The sequence below is a fragment of the Rhipicephalus microplus genome, chromosome 9 (assembly GCF_043290135.1).
Source record: "Rhipicephalus microplus isolate Deutch F79 chromosome 9, USDA_Rmic, whole genome shotgun sequence".
Lineage (NCBI taxonomy): Eukaryota > Metazoa > Arthropoda > Arachnida > Ixodida > Ixodidae > Rhipicephalus > Rhipicephalus microplus.
In genome coordinates, this window is record NC_134708.1 from 18,840,631 (window position 1) to 18,862,418 (window position 21,788).

At 41.8% G+C, this 21,788-nt stretch overlaps 1 protein-coding gene across 1 annotated transcript; it reads left to right on the forward strand.

Annotated features, from left to right (window-relative positions):
* Positions 1-2,155: 2,155 nt before the first annotated feature.
* LOC142772189 (uncharacterized) lies at positions 2,156-20,115 on the forward strand. Its single transcript, XM_075874359.1, has 10 exons — positions 2,156-2,359; positions 3,123-3,223; positions 6,831-6,967; positions 8,476-8,573; positions 9,133-9,230; positions 9,957-10,084; positions 11,477-11,583; positions 16,285-16,382; positions 17,031-17,179; positions 20,081-20,115. The coding sequence occupies exons 1-10, from the start codon at positions 2,156-2,158 to the stop codon at positions 20,113-20,115; spliced, it is 1,155 nt and encodes a 384-aa protein (XP_075730474.1).
* The last annotated feature ends 1,673 nt before the right edge of the window (positions 20,116-21,788 follow it).

Genomic DNA, 21,788 nt, shown 5'->3' on the forward strand with positions numbered 1-21,788 from the left:
TCACTGACTTGATGAACGCCGTCAAAACAGACACGAATGCGCCAGGCTTTGTCGTCTGCTTTGGTGGCAGCCATCTTGTGCTGCCCGCACCCGGCACTACTTTAGGAGTGAGTGCTTTACGAGTGAACTATACCTTACGCGACAGCATCACTTTTTGGGAGCGAATACCATGGTGGCTCCACCGCCATGTTGAACCAGCGAAATGATTGCCAGAGTACCACGTCATTGTGAACTGGTTCACTAAGTGCAGCCAACTAAGGTCACACGGAGGGCTTGTTGGTGATCCATGGTATCCAAAAGTATAGCGCATTCAAGATATGATAAAGCCAAGGACAAACGTACGCTGTGTATGTGCGTTGTGTCTCATGTTTCGTGTGCTCTGTCCCGTCTTAGATGCGCCATACCTTTTGATGATTTGGACACAAGTGCAGATGTAACGAATGAACCTCGTGTACTCTGTGGCGCTACAACGAAGCTTAATAAATTTAAAATCGGAACTCCCTACCACATCTTGTTGTATCTTACTGACTCTGATGCGGCGGCTCTCTTTCTGGCAAATGAGATTCAACAAGTGTTCGTGGCCGTGCTAGAATGTTCCACCACTTGAAACGCCGTCTCATATTTCACTTCAAGTATGTGGATGACAGCCTTGTTCTGAGACTAAATTTATTCACACATTTTTAGAACATACACGACGATTCCTCAGAAAAAAAAAAGCTAGGCAGCAACAGCACAATGGACCTTCACTTACAAGGTACCTGGACTCGCAGGGTACCTGGACTTACTAAAAAGTGTGTGAGTGAAAATGCATCTCTGATGGAATCGAAGATCCCCGAGGAGCAGTGTTGAAACATTGCGTGTGCAGTATGGCGTAAATATTAAATATAAAAGTCAGTTAAGTTACAGAAATATATTTTGTTAGGCGGGTACGTGAAGCACACGCTTGACACTTTATGTACTTGCCGAGAATAATGTGAAGACAGTGAACCCCAGGCGTGACACTCTGCTGCACTTGATGAAGTACAAGTGAACATGCGAATTCGGAGGTTAGGTAAATTCTTGTAAATTAACCTAAGAGAATATACAGAACAGCATTTATCCAAAAAGGGTGCACAATCAACGATAATTTGTTATAAGCTGTCACGTACGCATTGTATGTTGAAGAGTATGTACCTTAGACATGTTTCATACAAAGCAGTACATGACTGACATGTTGCTTCGCTCTTATCCCCGCCTTTTTTCAGATGAACAGACAGACTCTTACCCTCCAGTAGAACAAGGAAGAGCGGGCGTATCGGACGTCTGCGAGGAAGGTAATGGTCACAATGCTTTGACCAATTGCAACGCTGGTGACTTCGGAGAACCTTCCTGAACATATCAAACCACGCTAGACTGAGCTATTTAACTTATGCTTACGTAGAGTTCTTGAATGGCAAAAAATAAGGCAATTACTGGATAACAGCTCATGTGCAGTAGGGTACATGTTGGGGCTAGTCAACAATGGCCACAAGTAGACTACTATTACCTTGCGCAGATACTTAGTTAACCAGAGCAGAGCATAAGCGCTGTATAACAGTGTAACAGATCAAGTAGTTTACGTCTCTGTGTTCATGGCAGATGAATGGGGAGGCCAGCTAGCAAACTTGCTCTTTATTACTCCGAATATTACAAAAGCATATGACGGGGGGGGGGGGGGGGGGCGTGGTTGACATTAGGTGTTGACCCTTTAAATTGTTGAACATGACGCTAATGTGTGCATTCTGCGGCCTCTTCCTGCGTTGCACATTGGTCCCTTTCATAATGGCGAAGCATACGTATAGAGGACTGTAAGCAAGACAGAACTTGATCTGGAGAAGCTGGAAGCTGGATGAGATAGAAAGTTCTTGAACAGGAGGTGTCGCTGGTGGCAACATTTCGACTAGTCTTCGTCAACGAATACTTATATTTATTTGTTTTGCTTTGGCAAAAACAAGTCTACTTGTCTAGGCGTTGATACCGGGGGCAACTTTCTCTTCGAGTGTACATGAACAAGCGGATGACTCGAGAATTCAAACGTTTGAACGGGAAGTCGGAAACGAAAAATTGGATCACTGAAGCGATTTAAGCGGTAGGACAGTGTCCTGGCTGTGTGGAGTGAGTGGTGCATTCACAGCATATGACTCAGCTACTGCGCTCCAATCCCGGTGTAATCGCAGAGGTCCAGAAATGGATGTGCATCGACCTGGTGAACAGCGACAGCGCGACATTGTCGGGACCGCGAGTGACAGATTTCCCCACGGTGCCAGAGGTCAAGTACGAGAAGCTGAGCCAGACCATCGCCAGGGTCACGCACGTCTATTCCGAAGGCTACGAACTGATGGTGAGTGCAGCAGTGAATGAAAGCGAAAGAGATAGAGAAATGTGAAAGAAGGACAAGAATTATTTGCAAACACGTGGATTTCAGTTTGCGTATCTGTTCAGGTTTACGTTACAACTGCAATAAAAGGGCAGCAGGGTTCACGGGAAGACGTTTACTACCGCCCGCAAAAAAAAAAGTAAAAAGGGGCAGTAGAAAATAAAATAATGGAGAGAACATACAATAGGTGTGCAAAAAAATGCTGTAAAGAACTTGAGCATGATTTTTTTTTCTGCAGCTAAGCTTTTAGTACCATGCATGTGTGCGTCAAGTTTGCGGAGGGCAAAGAAAGCGCTACTGAAGTACTTGAATTCAGTTGGCCTGTGTGACCACATGTAGATTACGTGATCCCCTAAAGTGTACTTGATTCTGTCAACCCTACTCTTTTTTTCTGTCTACGTTTTCACCCATTCTATCGTTCTTCCCCCAAAGCAGGGTAGAAAACCTGACGTGTGTCTGGTTAGCCCTCCTTGCTTCTGCCTCTCTTCCTCTTTTCCTCCTTCTTTCCCCCATTCTCTCGAAACACCCTTGTGCGGCGTACACGCCGATGGGAATGACTTTATTTCGTACTCTCGTATTCAGTGAGTGCTCTGTGTTGTTACCAGCTGCGCGTCCTAATGCCTTGTGCAACGTGTGAGAGCAGGTGCTGCATTGCTCATGCCGAGGTATAAGTCGCCCTTATTTCTTGTACAGTAGTATTAGCCTTCATGGTTGTCTGTTTGTGCAGGTTCCCCCGAACGCGACGATACAAGTGACATGCTCTCAAGTGAAAGTCCAAAGCCCCACTTTCAACTGCTCTCACGACTACCTCATGATCAACAGTGCAAGGTGAGAGGAAGGGGGTTCGGCAGCGATATCAATCAATCAATCAATCAATCAATCAATCAATCAATCAATCAATCAATCAATCAATCAATCAATCAATCAATCAATCGATCGATCAGTCAATCGATCGATCGATCGATCAATCAATCAATCGATCGATCGATCGATCAAATAAATAAATAAATAAATAATCAACCAATCGTAGCCGGTGTTTACGTCAATATTGGGTATCATCAAAATGCGATCTGCTGCCTTGAGGAGCTAACACACGGGATAAAGACTTAGAATGATATGGAAGACAGCCTCCTCTGAGAGACACTGGTGCGTTAAGAAGAAGCAGTATATTAAAAAAAAAGTGAACACTGGTCAGATTTTGCTAAAAATATTGTTTTGTAAAGAAGTGGAGGCAAACAAAGAAAATCACGATATTTTATTTGCCTAAAGTACGCGACGAAGTTTTGGTATAGCTGCACTCGAAACATCGACACTCAAAACGAACTTCCAATGAGCATTGTTAACGCAAGTGAAAAGGATTATTGTAAAATATTTTGAAAGCTGTGAAAGTTTCGAATATTTTTATCAAATGCATATATGGAGACGTTGATGTCAACGCATGGCGCCTTGAATTCGTTTTCCCTTCCACAATATAGACGTCGTTGCTGAGTCATAAAGTAGAGTAGAAACTATACAGAAGGACATACGAGAATGCTCACTCACGCACTTGCTTACGTTCTTTATTATAAAAAATGTCCGCTCAACAAAGAACCTTACACAAATCAAATGCCCACACATAACACAAACGTTAGCTCACATATTATGACAATCGATCCTAAGTCGCTTGCTAATTATTTCTGAAGTGCCACCCTGTAACTGCAACATTCATGTTTTCATTGCTGTTGATAACTATACGAAAGTGCCAAGGTGAGTAGCATATGTTTCTAACTCACACGAAAATAAGTGCAAAGTTTGAAAACATTTAACACACTTCAAACTTCGCTTCACATGCCGGATCATTCGCGAACAGTCGCATATGGTTGAGGTGTGGACAGGTGACAAAAAAAAAAAAAAAGAAAACGCTGGTACTATAGAGTCTCACGCATGTTCGAGGAAATGCACAGCAACTGCAGCACTAGATGATTCCCGACAAAAAGAATAAATAAATCGATGAAAACGAAAGTAATGGAACGCAATGCACTTGGTCTGGGCGCTTAGAAAGCTCGTAAAAAGGGTCCTATTACCGTATCAATGGCCGAAGCGTGAACAACGCTCTTGGTTTGCCGCGCCGCTAGAAGCACCTGTGACGGGCTTTCAGGCCTTTATAGGTAACGCCGCGTGTTCAAAGAACAGCTGACGCATAGTTAGAGAGAGAGAGGAAAGGAGAGTGACAGAGGTGGCAGAGAGAGAGTATGTGGATAAGAGGGAGAAAATGAGAGAGAATGCTATATCGTATATACTCGTGTAATGACCGCAGCCTCATCCCACCCCTCTCCCATGATTTGGACTAAATATCGTGGCGCGCTTTCATTACGCAATAAAATCAACTTTTTTGTGCATGTTTTCAGCGCTACGGGCCTTCTTTGAACTGCACTACTTTCTTGTACTTAGAGAAGCAAGAGAAAAAAAAGAACCATTGTAGCTTTCACGTGATTGAAAGAATGTTATTCTTCACCTTCATCTTCCTGCTGTTCCGAGTTCGTCTTTTCCTGAAAATTGCCTCTGTCCCAGATGAGGTCGTCCTCCGTCCTATAAAGTTTTGTCGAGATTCTCGGTGACCTTGAAGCCTTTCTCCGCCGTCTTAAAAGAAACCAGACCACACGCTTTGAAAATCCGGTTGCCTCTATCCGGGGTGGCTGCTGTTGGCTATACTGCACCGAATTGGCTACTTTTCAACCCATTTGGCGACGAGAATTTGGCGCCACGGCTATTTTTTTGCTTCCTTCAAACTTCTGGTTTTACTCATTAAAAAAGATTTCATCAAAGGCTACTTTTGGCTTGAGTTCAGGCGCATTTTCAAGCCCACCCAACGGCAACCCGTCTACATCCACAGGAGATGCCCTCTTAAGCCGTCCAGTCGGTCTTGTTTGGTAGATGGTAGCGCCTCGGAGGCAGCCACTAAATCTAGGAGGCTGTGTTTTTGCTTCGTGGAGTGACTGAATACTAGACACGGCTGCTTCCGAAGCAGAAAAAAAAAAATGTTCTCGCACCGCATAACGGATGGCTATTAACCATCTAAAAAATCATGATTCTGGCTGAAACAGGTAATGAAAAAAAATTTGTTTCGCAGCATTCCTTAACAAAGTCATGAGTGGGGCTATTGCATGAATGTGGTGATTACACAAGTATATGCGGAAGGTAGGTATATATATTGAGAGAATGTGGATAAGCGAAAGAGTGAGGGTTAGTGAAAGGGCTTGAGGATGATCGAGAGGGAGAGTGAGGGAAGGTAAGAAGGCAAGAGGGGCAAGAGAGGGGGGCAGAGGGGACTGTATTTCGCGCTCCGATTCACAAATACAAACCATTGTATCCTTCTCGCGGCGCCCTTTGATATAGATATAGACGGCGACGCAGAAAAAGACCCCCAGCTGCGCGTTTCTTCGGTCAGTCACGTTACACATGTGGGAGCTGGAAAATGCCGGTAGCCGCGATAGAACCGAAGCCTGGGCGCAAAGAAACATATTGTGTAAACAGCAGCTTTGCCTCGTAATCGGGCGGCACGCATCTTATGGAAGTGAGGCCATTTACAAGAACGAATTCATTGAAAGGATCGTGGGAGGAAAAAAAATAATAAACGTTCGTTGGGCTGTTCTTGTGCTTCATCGCGGCTTATCGTCAGTCGCTTCAGTGATATTACAAATGAAGTTGTGGTGTACCCTTGTGTACACTGGGATTTTGTGGTCAAAAGAACTCGACCAATAATATTTTGCCGAGGTGGTACCGCGGCTGATGCAAGCTCTTTTGGAGCTCATATCAGCATTAGCTCTGCTATATGCCAATACATTAGCATTCGCTGATTATTATTCGAAATATATATATATATATATATATATATATATATATATATATATATATATATATATATATATATATAGTCAGAAAATAAAGGAGCACACTTACAAAAATTGGATACTTTTTTACTCTACGTTTCGGCCGTGGCATGGCCTTCGTCAGGATGAATTTTCATCCTGACGAAGGCTTTGAATATATGACGAAAGAAAGTGAATATATGCGTGCGCACACACGTATTCCCGCCTCCTCCCCTCACTCACTCACTGTTGCGTCATTTTGTAGTTTTCTGACGACAAAAAAAAAAAAGAATATCCATCTTTGTAGATAGTTAGAGACCGCGAACTATTTTGAAATTATGTGTTACAAAGAACATCGCGTTCCGTGCAGAAAACGACCGATTACTTGGCCGCCCAATAAGGTGTTAACTCTCTTCCTCAAAACGGTCTTTCTATTTGTGCTTTAAATTGTGCTGGTAGAAGTACGGTCGTGGTGAACTCTATCTATTCTAGCCACTAGATAAGCAACTTCGCAGTGTACGAGTTAGCTCGTACTTCCGAACGGCGCAATGAAGGGCTGTTGTCTTTCTTTCTGTTTGGTCGCGCAGGTTCTGCAACAACAACTTTCCGCAGGCTCCGTTCACTTTCACGTCTGGCAACCCTGGATCTCAGGAGAGCATGATTGTGCTCAAGACGGCCAACCCGCAGCGTGCTGCGTACAGTTGCCAGCTACAAGTGGTCAGGAGTAAGTGGGAAATACTTTCCAATGCTCCCGAAGAAACACGACGGTTTCATTCCTATATCTTGGGGCACTGGTGTACAAACAAAGAAGTGCAACGTTCCTTCGCATAGCTAGTTACTGCGTTGATGAAAGTCAAGTTAAGAAATGCATGAGCATAAATTTTCACGCTGTTTATTGTAAAATAATGGCAGCAGATTCAGAGCCCCTTCTGGAATCTATGTACAGCGGAGCTCGTTCCCATTTACGTCCTTCACCTCTAACTTCTCTAACTACTTTCAGTGAGGAAGGAGTACGTCGTCCACAACTATTTGTGGCCAGATTGATCCAAGAGGTATTTTTAGCCAGGCTATTGCAGTAGGAAACTGAAAACCGGAAACGAATCTTGAAATTGGAAGTGGAAACCGCGCACGGCATGACGTTAACTTCCTGAGCCTTCTCCGGCCTTTTCCTGTAAGGAATACACGATAATTTCTGACCACGTTTGTATAAAAGTTGTTGCTTAGCTAGCATATAATGGCAACTGAACTGGATTACAGAAATGAGTAAAGAGGCATTAAGCACGTTTTTTTTAGTAGCGTTCTCTCTTTTTTTTAATAATGTTATATTCCATTCCTGTCGTGACGTTACCGACGTAATTTCCTGTACGGAAACGGTTCTTTAAATTATTGCAGGAGCCACTTACACAAAAGCGAAAGCACGATAGTTACCATGCAGAGTGTACCACTATCTATGGGCTAGATACTTCGACCACAGTAGCTGTGATTATTATCGTGATGTCGTTGATGATATTGACCAGAACAGTTGTGGGCACAAGCACGAGAGTTGATTTCATACTTTATTGGCAACCGCCACTTCTCTACACACAGGCCACCAACGCACTCACGCATAAGGTAGGGTGCTACATTCTTGATTGTCCTTGCCATTGAATGTGAACCGCTTGATACATCATGATGAGATGTTCGCAGGTCACGACAAAGAATGGCTCAGGTTTGTGAGAGCTGAATTCACCTGATTGTTGAGTAACGCGATACTCGACATGCGTCAAATGGCAGGGGTTTCTGCATCAGCTTCATTAGACTGAAAAAAAAAGCCATTACGAATTTTGAAAATCAATAAACGATTAAGCCCAGAGAAGAGCACGCGACATGACTTGTTGCCTTCAACTGTCGTTCAGCGATTGTGAACCAAATAGAGAGGAATTAAAGTGAACGAAACCAGGTGCTCTCCCGCTGATGGGCACTCACTCCTGCTGACGGGAAGGCTGTTTTTTCCTTTAATTTCGCTAGCTTTTAATACAGGTAGGTATTCACTGCAAAATTTCTGCCATAGAAGTAATTGCCGTGGCTAAAATCGAATGAGTTATGACAACGTAAAGAGAGTGTACTGGTTTCGTGGCAACCGTTTTGGTGAGAAGCACCATCTCTTCAATATAATTTCCCTACACCTTACGTCTTCGAAACGTTATTTAAGAATCGCGAAACTTACCGAACACACTTGCTCATCCCGTCCAGGGGACCCTAAGCGGGTCATCGACTTGATAAAACACGTGGAATACACGTTGGATGTGAGCGGCGCAGCTTATCGCCAGGAGACAGATTTCGTTATTCTGGTAAGCGTGTGTCTTCATTCGTATGGCTTTTCATTTCGTTACGTGGCTGTCAAGATTTAATACTAAATGCTTTGTGCGACGAGCACTGGGTTCTAAGGCAGAGTTCCAGAATGCTGACCAATGAAACATGACTGGGACTGAAGGTTGACTTTGTTACAACACTGAGCGTCATAACAGTTAAGAAAGCTTGGAGTTTTGCACTGAAGTGTTTGGTGATCGAGATGTCTATCAAGACAAAAAAAAAAGAAAAAAAAAATGTGCGCATTATGAGGCCTGCATTTGAGAGACAATGATGACAGCAATTTTTGAGAGGATTTATAAAAGGCTGATGCTTTCTTTGAGTCCCATTTTCAGCACCTGAAAGAAAGGTAATACATATGAACGATCATTTTTTTTATATATTGTGCTCCATGACAACCCAAGGCTAGAGAGAAAGTTACATACAGCTGTTCCTTACAAACCAATAAATCTGCAAAGATCTGTAGAAAAAGCACAAATAAGCAACGGTTCGCACTTTTTCCGTATGCTGGCTGACTGTGCCTGCACACCTGTCTTCCAGGCTCCTAAGAAATCTTTCGTGGTCATGAGCTGTCCCGTTTTCGAAGTGAGCGACTACTGGCCTTGCAAACAGAGCTACGTTACAATCGAGCTGCAAAAGTGAGTACACGCTGAAGATTCAGATCTTCGTTATAAAACGACGTCTCGTGTCTTTGGCTAATATATGTGAAATAACTTTGCAAGTATCCGGAGACAATATTGGAGATGTGAGGGTTTCGTTGTCACTTATGCATTCACCTAAGAAGACTCGTAGGTGAAGGACATCTGGGGCGGATTTTTACAGTACGCTTTACATCAATATCCAAAGTTTTTTCATTAACTTCCACAGGGTAACTCCCACTAATCAAAATTCTCTAATTACAGGTAACTGGGTCAACCTTCACTAACTGACATTTACTAATTGAGATGCACTATTTACGAATTGGCATATCAATTCAGCGCTAATACCTATTTGTTAGTTATTATTACATAATCAATTTTCGCTAAACATTTGCTTGTTGTCCCCGTTTTAGTTAAACCAGTGCTGCCCTAATTTGCTTTGAGTATCATGATATATATGTGATGTCATGATTTCACTCGCTTTTGTATAGTTCTTGCTCTCCTGGACAAACCAGTGATTTTTGTTTCAACGCTTTTCGCTAGCCGGCTTTTCATTTCAGGTGACCTTTTCATGAGACATATAAGGCTTTCAGCTGAACAGGGAGCATCAGTTGTAATATTCTCTACCAGATGGCGCAGAAGTTCAGTGGAGGCGGATGCTGGAATTGATGAGGGATCATGTAGTATCGCTCATCTTCTCTCCTCCTGATGTTCTTGTTTTCACAGGTATTGTCACTTCCCCACGGCGCATAAAGTGGAAATCGAGATTCCCCCAACAGGAACCGCGGCCATCTCGGTCAAGCTGGCCTCGTCACCCAACGACAGGGTCCAGTGCGTCCTGCACAGAATAGCAGGTGAGTTTACCCCACCTGCCTTCTGGATGGCTAGATGGACGCTCGGTTTCACCGTGCACTGTTTCACAAGTGAATGTTAACTTCTAGCCCCATGATGTTAACTTCCCAACCCGCCCAGCTTCCCGCGTCAGTACAGTGCATACAACGCTACATGAGTATTTGTTCTAGAACCAGGATCATTGAAATATATGGCATTTTTGTAGAGCTTCAACCTGTCCTTCCGAAAGCTGATGGCACGCTTCTAACAATGTCCAAAGAGGGGCTTTACGTACAATTTGTCATAAATAATTATTTAATTATTAGAATATAGCTGATTTCAGTTTGTTTAAGCGTGATATTCGAATATTCATCAGTGCTAATCATAGCTAATCGTTCCTTCTCTACTGGATAAACCGAAAAGCAAGAAGCATCCATTTTCAAGCAACCTTCAATAATCTTCGATGCCTTGCCTATTCGCGTTTAGAATGAAAGAAGAGAGAGCTTTACTGACGTGTTCACTTGTTTGCTTTCTCCTTTATTTCGTTTTCACCAGGAAAGAAGACTGCTTGTGTTGAATCACCCAACACACCGACGTACGTTGGAGCTCCGGAGCGAAGAGGTGATTGTCCTCTTTTGTTTGTATTCTCACTTTGAGTACATTAGAATCAGATATGGCTATTAATGTTATTAATTAAAAATATTGACATTGACTTAGTAACTGCCACTAGCAGCGTTTTTGTTTTCATTGCAATCGTTATGTACAGCGTATGCAACGACAAGAGCAGTGACATATAAAGTCGATGTAGTTGATTTTCATCCTTTTTTTTATTCTGGATATCCTACTAGGCAGAGCTATGAATTCCCTCTGATGCCATTTTCAACAAGCAATAATGTCTTTGAGCATTCATTGTTTCCTCGCGAGATAGTCAACTGGAATAGACTGAATAATGCGATTGTTTTAGAATCCTTATTGGCACAGTTTTCATCTGAATCAGCAGGTACACTTAGCAGTTGAATAGTATGCAATTTTATTTGTACGTCAAATGTATTACCATTTGTTTCAGCACAGACTTTAGGTACCATTATGCTAAAATTACCGAATGGTGACTGCAGTAAGCCAAAGCTCAATGAGGATGACAGAAGGAATAGCGAGGACAAGCACTGGTTCATGATTATAACCGTAATCTTTTGGTCACTAATAGTATGCCTTTATACAGGGTGTTGTTATAATGGCGAAATTTCGTATAACTTGATTGCTACTTGATTCAATAATTCTTGCCGTCATCCAAAGAAGGTCCCAGTTCAGTTTGCTAACTACGGGACCTCTTTCTTTCTATACATCACTTGTGATTTTTGCCTCCTTATCGACACGAAGAGATCCTGATGCACTGCTCTTTGATTTTCTTGTCCCAGCTCAAATATGCATCAACATGGTGGCCAGTCCTATAGTTAAGATCGTCTCACCCTTCAGGGATGAAATGGAGACGGACATGGACATGACCGTCCGGTACGAAGTCATGGTGAGCAGAGAAACGCGTTGGGCCATGATATCCAACCAAAGTTGAGGCACACACTACAAAGAATAGTTCACAAGGATCAGTGAAAATTCTCAAATTTTCGCAACAAGTATTTATTTATTTATTTATTTAAGTATACTGCAGACCTTCTCGGTCCAAGCAGGAGTGGTACATAGGATATACAAACAATGATGTCACGTACAGAAAGGTACCGACACAATCCAAGAAGAAGAAAGAAAAAACTATTGAAGTCCAAGTAGCCAAAGCAACAGTGTCATAATGCAACGTTCAGAATCATGCTAAAAGAACAAACCAGTCAAAGGGAAAAAAAACTGCTCACAATAAATCCCTATTCATACATTTGCGTCTATTGTTCAAAACTTATAGTTTTAATCTTTTCAATAAAGGATTCTACGGTGTCACAGTTCACAGCTATTAATGGAAGTTGATTCCAATATGCAATTGATGACGGAAAAACAGAGTTTTTGTGAATGTTGTTGTGACTTGTGGGCAGTCGTATTGTCTTATTGTGGTTAGTTCTCGTGGAATGCCTGAAAGGTTCAAGAAGATAGTCTGATCTGGATATTGCATATTTCCCATGATAAAGAAGATACAGGAATTTAAGTTTAGAATGTATTCTCCGTTCGGAAAGGCAATGAAGTTCGGCTCTTTTACGCAGATTAGTAACACTGGTATACCTGGAGTAATCGGAAAACACAAATCGAACTGCTAAGTTTTGCACTCGCTCAATTTTTCTAATGAGAAATTTATGATGTGGACTCCAAATTATATCGGCGTATTCTAGTGCTGGTCTAATCAGGGTCTTATAGGCAGTTAGCTTTACTGCAGGGGGAGTGTTACGGAGTTTTCTCTTTAGGAAGCCCAATTTACCTTGCGCTTTCGAACAAATAGCAGTTATATGTGGATCCCAATTAAGGTTGGATGTTAATGTAACTCCCAAATATTTAACTTGATCGCTTTTGGTAATTTCTAAATTGTCTATTGTATAAGCAAATTTGAGTGGTTTTTTCTTATTCGTGAAAGTTATGGCAACGGTTTTCCGCGCGTTCAATGTCATTCCCCACTGGGAACACCAGGCTTGAATTTTTGTTAATGAGTGATTAAGGTTAATCTGGTCCTCAGTTCGATTTACCCTTGTGTACACAACGCAGTCATCTGCGAAAAGCCTTATTTGAACGGGTGAGTCAATGACCATAGGAATGTCGTTGATGTAGATAAGAAACAAAATTGGTGCTAAGACTGATCCTTGTGGTACGCCCGAAAGGACGTTCAGGCGGTTTGACGTGTGGTTGTTCACAGCGACAAACTGCTTGCGGTTGTGTAGATATGATGTTATCCATGTAATAATATTATCTTCAATACCAATTGCATGCATTTTAGTTATTAGATCAGGGTGGCGAACGACGTCAAATGCTTTTGCGAAATCTAAAAAAACGGCATCTATTTGTCCTCCTTCATTCAGTACATTTGCAATGTCGTTGGTAATCTCGGCTAGCTGCGTGACTGTCGATAAGCCAAATCGAAATCCATGTTGCCTATAGTAGAGTAGGTTGTTAGTTTCTAAATGTGTTATAATGGCTTTAAAAATTATATGCTCTAATATCTTGCAACACGTGCTGGTTAATGAAACCGGGCGGTAGTTACTGGATTGTAGTTTAGAACCGGATTTATGTATTGGAATAATCTTTGCCATGCGCCAGTCATTAGGGATTGTCTGCTTAACTATTGAAGTGGTGTAGATTTTATGTAGATATCGGCTTATCCAGTCAGCATAATTATTAAGAAAGGTGTTCGAAATATTGTCTGGGCCTGGAGACTTCTTAGTGTCAAGGTTGCGGAGCAGGCACTGAACACCTTCTTCATTAATTTGCAATTCTGGCATAGGGTTAATTAAAGGATATGATGGTAAAGATGCTCCAGAGGACCCATGCGCGAAAACTGAGTGAAAGAAGGCATTTAATTCATCGGCTATCTGGTCTGGTTGCGTGATGATTTTGTTGCACGATGTGAGCTGGGTAATATCAGAATGCTGCTTAGACAAGTAGCGCCAAAACTTTTTTGGCTCAGACTGCATGAATGATGGAAGCGTGTCAGAATGGAATCGAGACTTAGCGCTGCGAATTTTGTTGTTCAGTGTAGCGATAAGGCCTTGTAGTTGATCAGATTTTCCGGCCTTGCGTCGCCTTTTAATCTTCCTTTTTAAATGTATGATCTCCCGCGTCACCCACGGATAATCGCGGTCAACGCGTTTTCTTTTTAAAGGCACGTGACGAGCTTCACAATCGCCCACGATATCTTTAAAGCATGTCCACAGTTCGTCCACGTTGTTAATTTTATCGAAAACAGGAAACGACGATTCTAAATGGGCGAAGATAGCAGCGTGGTCTGCACGTGCATAGTCCCTGAAATAAGTAGCTCTGGATTCCTTTGTTTTTTGAACTAGTGTTAAAGGACACGAAAGGGAAACAATCTTGTGGTCGGAAATCCCATCTTCAACACCCACAAAGCAGTTTTCAAGAGAATTACTTACAAACATGAGATCAAGCACAGATGAACAAGAACCTACAATCCGCGTAGCACTAGATACTAGTTGTGACAATGAGAAACTAAACGCTGTTAGCAACAATGATTCCGCACTTGCTACCTCTCGGTGATCATGACCCAATTCATGCCAGTTAATTCCTGGCAAATTAAAATCTCCACATAAAATTATCTTCGAACGTGAATTTGTGTGTTGTGCAATATAGTCGTGCATAATCTCTAAATATTCAGGGGAAGTATGTTATGAGAACTGTCATAAAAACGGGGGGGGGGGGGGGGAATGGAGGGTGTGGGAGAGTGGGACGCCTTTCTACTTTTCTGCAACGTAGCATAATCTGTTTGGGATAGTTGTAGATGTTTTTTTTTTTTTGCGTGGTGACCGTGGTGGACTCTCTAGGGTGGACACGACTCGTAGAATGCCAAGTCCACCATATTCTGTGCTCGCCGGCTGGCACGAAATTTCATTGTCGAATACCCACGTGTCTTTGTTGTGTTCAGGTCGTCGAAAAGCACACTATGCACACTTTTCACCGGAATCGCGACCCCATCAACCCAAAGTGCAGCTTAGAGCCAGTCCTTCCTGTAATTTGTTAACATCATTAATTGAAGTTAATCTAAAACAGTCGATGACGAACCGTACCGTCTGACAGTTCACAGTTTGAAATATTCTGGTTACGAGCGATGAACGCTGCTTTGCATGCAAGTGATTAGTTGTTCTCTGTTTCTTTTTTTTTCTATATTCTTTTCCTCCTCTCAATTGTGCAGAGTAGAAAACCGTGTGCAACCTAGTTATTTTCCCTGCCTTTCTTTTACCCCCCTGCTTTCTATTGATCCATTTCTTTGACGTCGTTTCGATACACGTATGTTAGAATACTGGGCCAGTACTGATAATAAATAATATATATTAATTAAAAATAAATTATTAAGCAATAAATATAAGTAATTACATAATAATAAAATGTGATGTTAAAATTGTTCGCAAGACAATATTTCCACTTACCGCGGTGATGGGCACATCAGTAGTGAATCCGGCCGGCCTATGCCATTATGCGCTCACGAACGAAAGTCTTCGTGAATTTGGCCATTTGCTTGATCAAATAGTTGAACAGCCGATACAAAAAAGGTGTCAGTAACGAATGCGACCCGCAAACACTGGGAAGTTTTTTTCCAGCGCCATGCTTTTCTTGTCCCAAATCGATATGGTTTCATTGTATAGCTACCTCCTTCCTCACCCAGTACTACAGGCTCTTTAGGTAGTTTGACCTGCATTAAGATGAAACGATTTTATCTCAAATGAAGCTGTACACAAGGCGACGAGGTGGAAGAAGACAGGTACTTCCTGTCCATACCTTACTTGTCTTCTTGTGTTCTTCGTATACGAAAATTTTCTTTTGTTAAAGGGCTATCGACATCACTTATGGAAGCTCAGTTTACCGTTTTGCACAAATTTCCCCTATACAGGGACGACCATGACCAAGTATGGAGCTCAACAAATGCCGATAAGATAATTTAGCTTGCTATTATAGTCACCTTTCTCATGCCACATTCACCCACAGTGGCAGGACCTTGACGTCAGGCTACAGTACTAATTATGGTGACTTCTCGCAGTAGTGTGGCTAGTTTCGATGACGTAAAGTACGAAAGCTTTCAAAATGACCACCTGTGCGTCACCAAGTGAGTCATGGTGAAGAGCGGGCGGGGATACTCTGCACGAGCACGCGACGAGAAGTTCGTACTGGGATGTGACGTCAGAGTACAGTAAGAACTGAAGCTGTCCTTTAAACGCATATTGTAATTTGTTCTGTAGGGTGCTCACATGCTTGGTAGTACTATTGAGAGCTTGTACTTTCAATTGAAGCAAAAAAAAAAGTAAACTGCAAATTTTCATGTCTGTACCCTTTCGAAATGCTTCTTCGTCTTCTCAAATGGAGAAACAAGTGTTGTTTATTCCAATGCTATCTTGTCGCTAAACTATGACTTAACGATTCTTCTTATTGAAATGAATAATTTTTCAGCGCAAGAGTTAGATGTGCAGCCCTCTCATTCTCTCTTCAAGTTCTGTCGCTTTCGAAAAGCGGTGTACTCGACCATATATGGTATGGTATGGTATATGGTAAAATACATTACGACCGTCTCTCGCAGAGTGTGCCGCACATGGTCCATTACCTGTGGTGCAACGACTTCAGACTGGATACCGACTGCTCCAAGGAGAGGCTGCACTGGTTCAACTACAATGACAGGTAACGTTCCAGTGATAGATCCACTGTACAAGACAAACGGCATTATTCAAGGTTCGCTTAATCACGTCAGTGATGTCAGCAGAATGCAGTACACCTCATAGTTCTCTTGCAATGGTCGACTTGGGACATGTGTCGATCTTCTTTCCCCTACCATTGAAATGTCTAGGCCGATCAAGTTTTCTCGGTCTTCGACTCCGTCAAATTGCGCGCCCATTCATGGGAGTTGAACCTTCTCCTTCGCGCTGTCAGTCACACTAACCACCGGCCGAGTCATGGAGGGTCATACAATTACAATCACTGTGATCACGTGTTTTTTGTACACAGCACACCAACCTCAGCTTAATTACTATATATTGGGGCCAGGGCAAGGAGTTGTTGTTAAAGCCGTAGTCGAGGTTCTCTGCAACACGCGTGATCTGGAATTGAGAGCAGTTTCGAGTGACTTTGACTCGATTTCTCTGTGAGTACCACTGCCATGGTCGAAACCTAAATTAGGCACACACATCTGCTCCTCCAGCGCACACTTGGGGTAAACATGTGGTTTGTTCTGTGTATTTGTGCTTACTCTATTATATGTATTTCTGTAAGATAACTATTAGCAGTAGAAAATTAGAGCCATTCAAATCATTTTCATTTGGGTATTCTCAGGTTGTGTGGTCATTCGCGGCCTCGTGACTTCACTTACTCTTACGGGCACGTCGAAGACAAGGCCACGTACAGCCTGACGTACAGGAAGCAGCGAGGCGTTCGCCAGGGACATTTCTCGTGCTTCCTGTACAGAGAGCCTCAGAACAAAGGTGAGGCCCGCTTCATTTCGCATCACTTCCCAGCACAGCAATTAACATACCTTCACGTCACGCCACAACACATCACTTCGCGTCCCTTCACCTAACTTCGCTTCACTCCGCAACGCAGCACTTCACGTCCCTTCACGTAACTTCAAAACACAAGACTTCACATAACTTCATGTTGCTTCATCTTACTTCACAAAGCACCACTTCAAATCTCTTTACATCACTTATAAACACAGCACTTCAGACCACCTGACGTCCCTTCACAACACAAAACATTACTTATCTCACATCACAACACGTCACTTCAATTCACATCACCTCACACCACTTGACTTTACTTTGCATCAGGTAAAAATTTTACCGCATGACGCAAGACTAAATACTAACAAAAACGCCTGCAAAGCGTGGCAAGTTCACTTTACAGATTTCTTGCAATGGATTAAGTTTACTTCCATTATTTCTGCCGTTGTCTGTCATCTACTAAGTCTTGGTGATAACGTGGATAGAGATCCGTTCCTGCGATTTAAAAGAATTAACGTTGTTATGAAATCATTACCTTATTCAGGCTCTGAGTTCAAATAACCGCCAGCATACTCACCAAACTCGTAGTAACATAATGGCACATTGGCACAGCACTCAGAGCTCAGCACGGTACTGTAAAAACACATAAAGAGATAAAAGCACACAGGCAGTCTCCGCAAACCAAGCATTCTCTGACCACGAATTTCATTCTAAATATATCAAGTCTGTGATACGCGTTATCGATTTTATTGATAATATGTCTTATGAATGCGTGTTCGTTCAATGTTAGTCTGAGTGGTCACAGCGACGAAAAGATTTGTCGCGAACAGTAACCTTCATATGGTTTAGACCTTGATTCGGGCGTTGTTCATAGAAAACAGAGAAACCTGCTTGCAAGTTTTCTACTACAAAGACTGTGACTTAACGAGTTGCGAAGTGCACATAAGTCATGTGAGGTAGGAAAAGTGAGAATAGGGAAATGTCAAAAAGTACTTCAGAAGAGAACATTCTTCCTATTAACGTAAGACAACTGCTCCGCATCGCACAATAGTATAGGGGAATTGCTCTGATTGTATATTATTTTCTGTATTTGCTTGACTGAGGGTGTCTGAGCATTGCTTCAAGGTTCTTTAGCCTTAAATTCTCAAGCAGAGTTAGACGTTGAAATTTAAGTTTATATCTTGTATAACTGATAGTGACATCGTAATTCTGCCAAGAGAGATTATGTACAGCACCTGCTGCAGTGTGAGCTATTTTTAAACAGTTTTTTAAACTGACTTGAAAATCAAGAAGTTACGCTTTCATCTCTCAAATGACAAGGTAAAAAGTTCATCTTGTTTTCGGCAAATCAAGTCGTAGATGCCTAAAAGCACATCAGTCAACCTAGCTAGTAACCTTAGCTAGCAGTCGCTGTTTATATTTGCTGTACTGAAATTGCACTAAGTTTTGAATAGGTTTCAGGTACATACACATTGGACTTGTTCTCCAAGAACTCCGCCACAATTGAGAAACACTCTACGAAGAGGATATTCCCACACGATTCGCAAGTCATCACCTACTACGTCCTGGTATGCCAAATCTATCGTATTCTTTAATAAGGCTTGCAGTATATAATTGATGTAAGAGAAACGTGGATGTGGATATACTTGTCTTCCCTACAGCAACTGCATCTCGTATCACCATATTGTTAAAGCAGCGTCAATAAGCTAATGGCATCAAAAACATTGTGCATGTGCCCTTGCTAGCCATTGAGTAGTTAAAAAATAATATCGTTTTATCATTTTGTCATACAACGCCTGTTCATTTTTGTTCGAGTTCATTTTCATTTGAAATAGCTCGACAAGTGTTGTTAAAAGACCACTTTAAAAGTTGAAGTACGTACAGCGCGAAGTCAAGACGGGGATACAAAATAAGAAGTCTGTGTCTCTTCTTTTGTATCCCCGTCTTGAGTTCGCACTGTACGTACTTCATTATGCAAAACCAACTAGCCCAAAGTTTCACTCTACTGCTTTAGAAGCGGTTTCATCAGGACCGCTAAGTCCTGATGCACAATTTTTCTGCATTGGTATCATGCACATTCACTTTGCAACTATGCCTCTCTGAAATGCGCCTCATTTGTGCATAAGATGTCTTCAGCAGGTCATGACACATTGCAAATAAGTGAATAGCCACTGTGCGAATGAATACTTGCGACCTACTGACGTCAAGTATATCAAGTGCAACATTATTTGCTGTCTTTTATGCACAACGTATATGGGCACGTCCACGCATGCGGAAGTCGTGGGGTTATTGCATCTGTGTGGCTTAATATGAAGTTGTTTTTGGGTGCACGTGTTTTATTAGATGAGTTACATTTAAATGGCGAGTTGAATGGAAACTCATTGGCCAGCAACAAACATGAAGACAATCGAAACAAGATGCCGACCACGATAAAAGCAAAAAGCAAGACGCTTCGGATTTGCGAAAAAGGCTCCCGTAGGGGAGCCGAAACGTCTGGCTTTGTGTTTTTATCGAGCTCAGCGTCTTGTTTTAGTTGTATTCAATAAAATATGAGTTTTGTTTAAAGTGTTATGCTAGTAATAATAGTTATTACAAATAAGCTCTGTGTGGCTATCTTTCTTTTCACCTTTTAGTTAAGTATAACTCATAAATCTCGACGTCACATGGTTCACTAAGGTGACTATGTTTACTATGCCGACTAAGTTGACTCGATTGATCGTTGTGGTGGACTGTTTCGGAACTTTGTCTGCAAGCAATGATCTTTTTTTTTTTAACATGATATGCTTCAAAGCAGTGATGCTACCTTTGGGCGCACGTACTCCGCGGTTACAGTCACGTGCTGTAAAGTCACATTGCCAGTTTTGTCACTTGTGATTCTCGCAGGCACCACCGGATTCCGAGGTCACCGTCACGTGTGAGGCTTTCGACATCCAGTCAGGCCGCGACTGTTCTAACAGTTACTTGAAGATAAATGATCGACAGTAAGTTGAGTGCTGCTGTTATGAAAATCGAGATAAGAAGTCTCAATTGAATCATATCGAACGGAGGGTCAGGCGAATGATTTTAGGTAACTATTAGGCCCATTCTACTCATTGCTAAACCATCATTATTCCGTACAAGACTTAAGGCTGAGGTTGAACAATTTTGATGTAACTACGCATACAATACCTCTCAAGGTGTAAAAGGAGAACAAACTCGCATACAAATTTATCACAAAGGAATACTGACGGCCCTTTTATAGCAAATATGCTTGTATGGACACGTAAATACACAAAAAGGCGCATATATATATATATATATATATATATATATATATATATATATATATATATATATATATATATATATATATATATATATATATATATATATATATATATATATATATATATATATATATATATATATAGTTGTAAAAGTGACTGCTGTCAATATCCTTAGTTGTCAAAGAAGCAAAACACTTTGTTAAGAAAGAACCAGACCTTAATTAACCGCATATAATAAAAATCAACCACTTGTTAAGCACCAAGCCTTTCACGTTCGTTTGGTTCATTCTGTTGGTTTTAAAGATGTTGCCTTTCTCTTAAACGAACTAGCCACGAAAATATTTCTTGCAGCCTCCATCGTTCGAAGTTTATTTTTCACCTCACGACTGTGTATTTTGTGGACTGAGACGAGACGGAGATATATACAAAGTTAAATTATCTCCAATTATATTTTTGGTAATGTTAAGAAGTACTCTATGATTAATTCTGCACACTGATGTTGCATTATTATATTGTGCCATATCACTTTTCTTAATTCCGCAGGCGTACATCTCTGAACTTAAAAACCGATTACTTGGTGTCCATTCCCGACCTCAAGTTTTTATTATTCAATCATTGATTCACTATTTTTCAGCAGGAGTGGGCTATGCAATACTTAACCCTGGGAACTACGATAACTGTGGCTGCGGTATATCAGCTCAACTAAAGGTGCCTATAAATGCGTGAAGCCATCAGGGACGCACAGGAGCGGATGGATTCCGTCGAGATCTTCTCATTAAAACTGTTAATTTCACTGTTTTTTTCTCCTGAAACAATCCAAGTACTTAATCTAATTTACCAAACATGTAATTTCAATCGGCCGGATAATTGCGTAGACATCATAACCGGTCGTCATCATAGTTAACTGACTAGATTCCAACAGAAGGCAAACAAGTGAGGGAGAGACAGGAAGTTGTGTGGGCAAATGATATTAAAAAGTTTGGGGCTATAACGTGGCAGCAGAAGACGCAGTACCGGATTGATTGGCGGGACGTGGGAGAGGCCAATGAGGGTGGTGATTTGGGCTTGTTGGTATGGCCTTTGTCTGCGGCATCATGTATTACCGTGGGAGAGGCCTTCGCCCTGCAGTGGGCGTAGTGAAGCTGATGACGATGATGAATTTGGAATTGACACTGTCAGCATAAGCGAAATGAATGTTTCTGTAACTGGATTTTGAAAGTTTTCAGTGTTGTTGCGGGACTAGAAGTTGTCTATTCCCATATACGGTGTTCGTATGACTATCTACTAGTCTGGTATGCGACTCTATATACTATATCTTGTGTAGT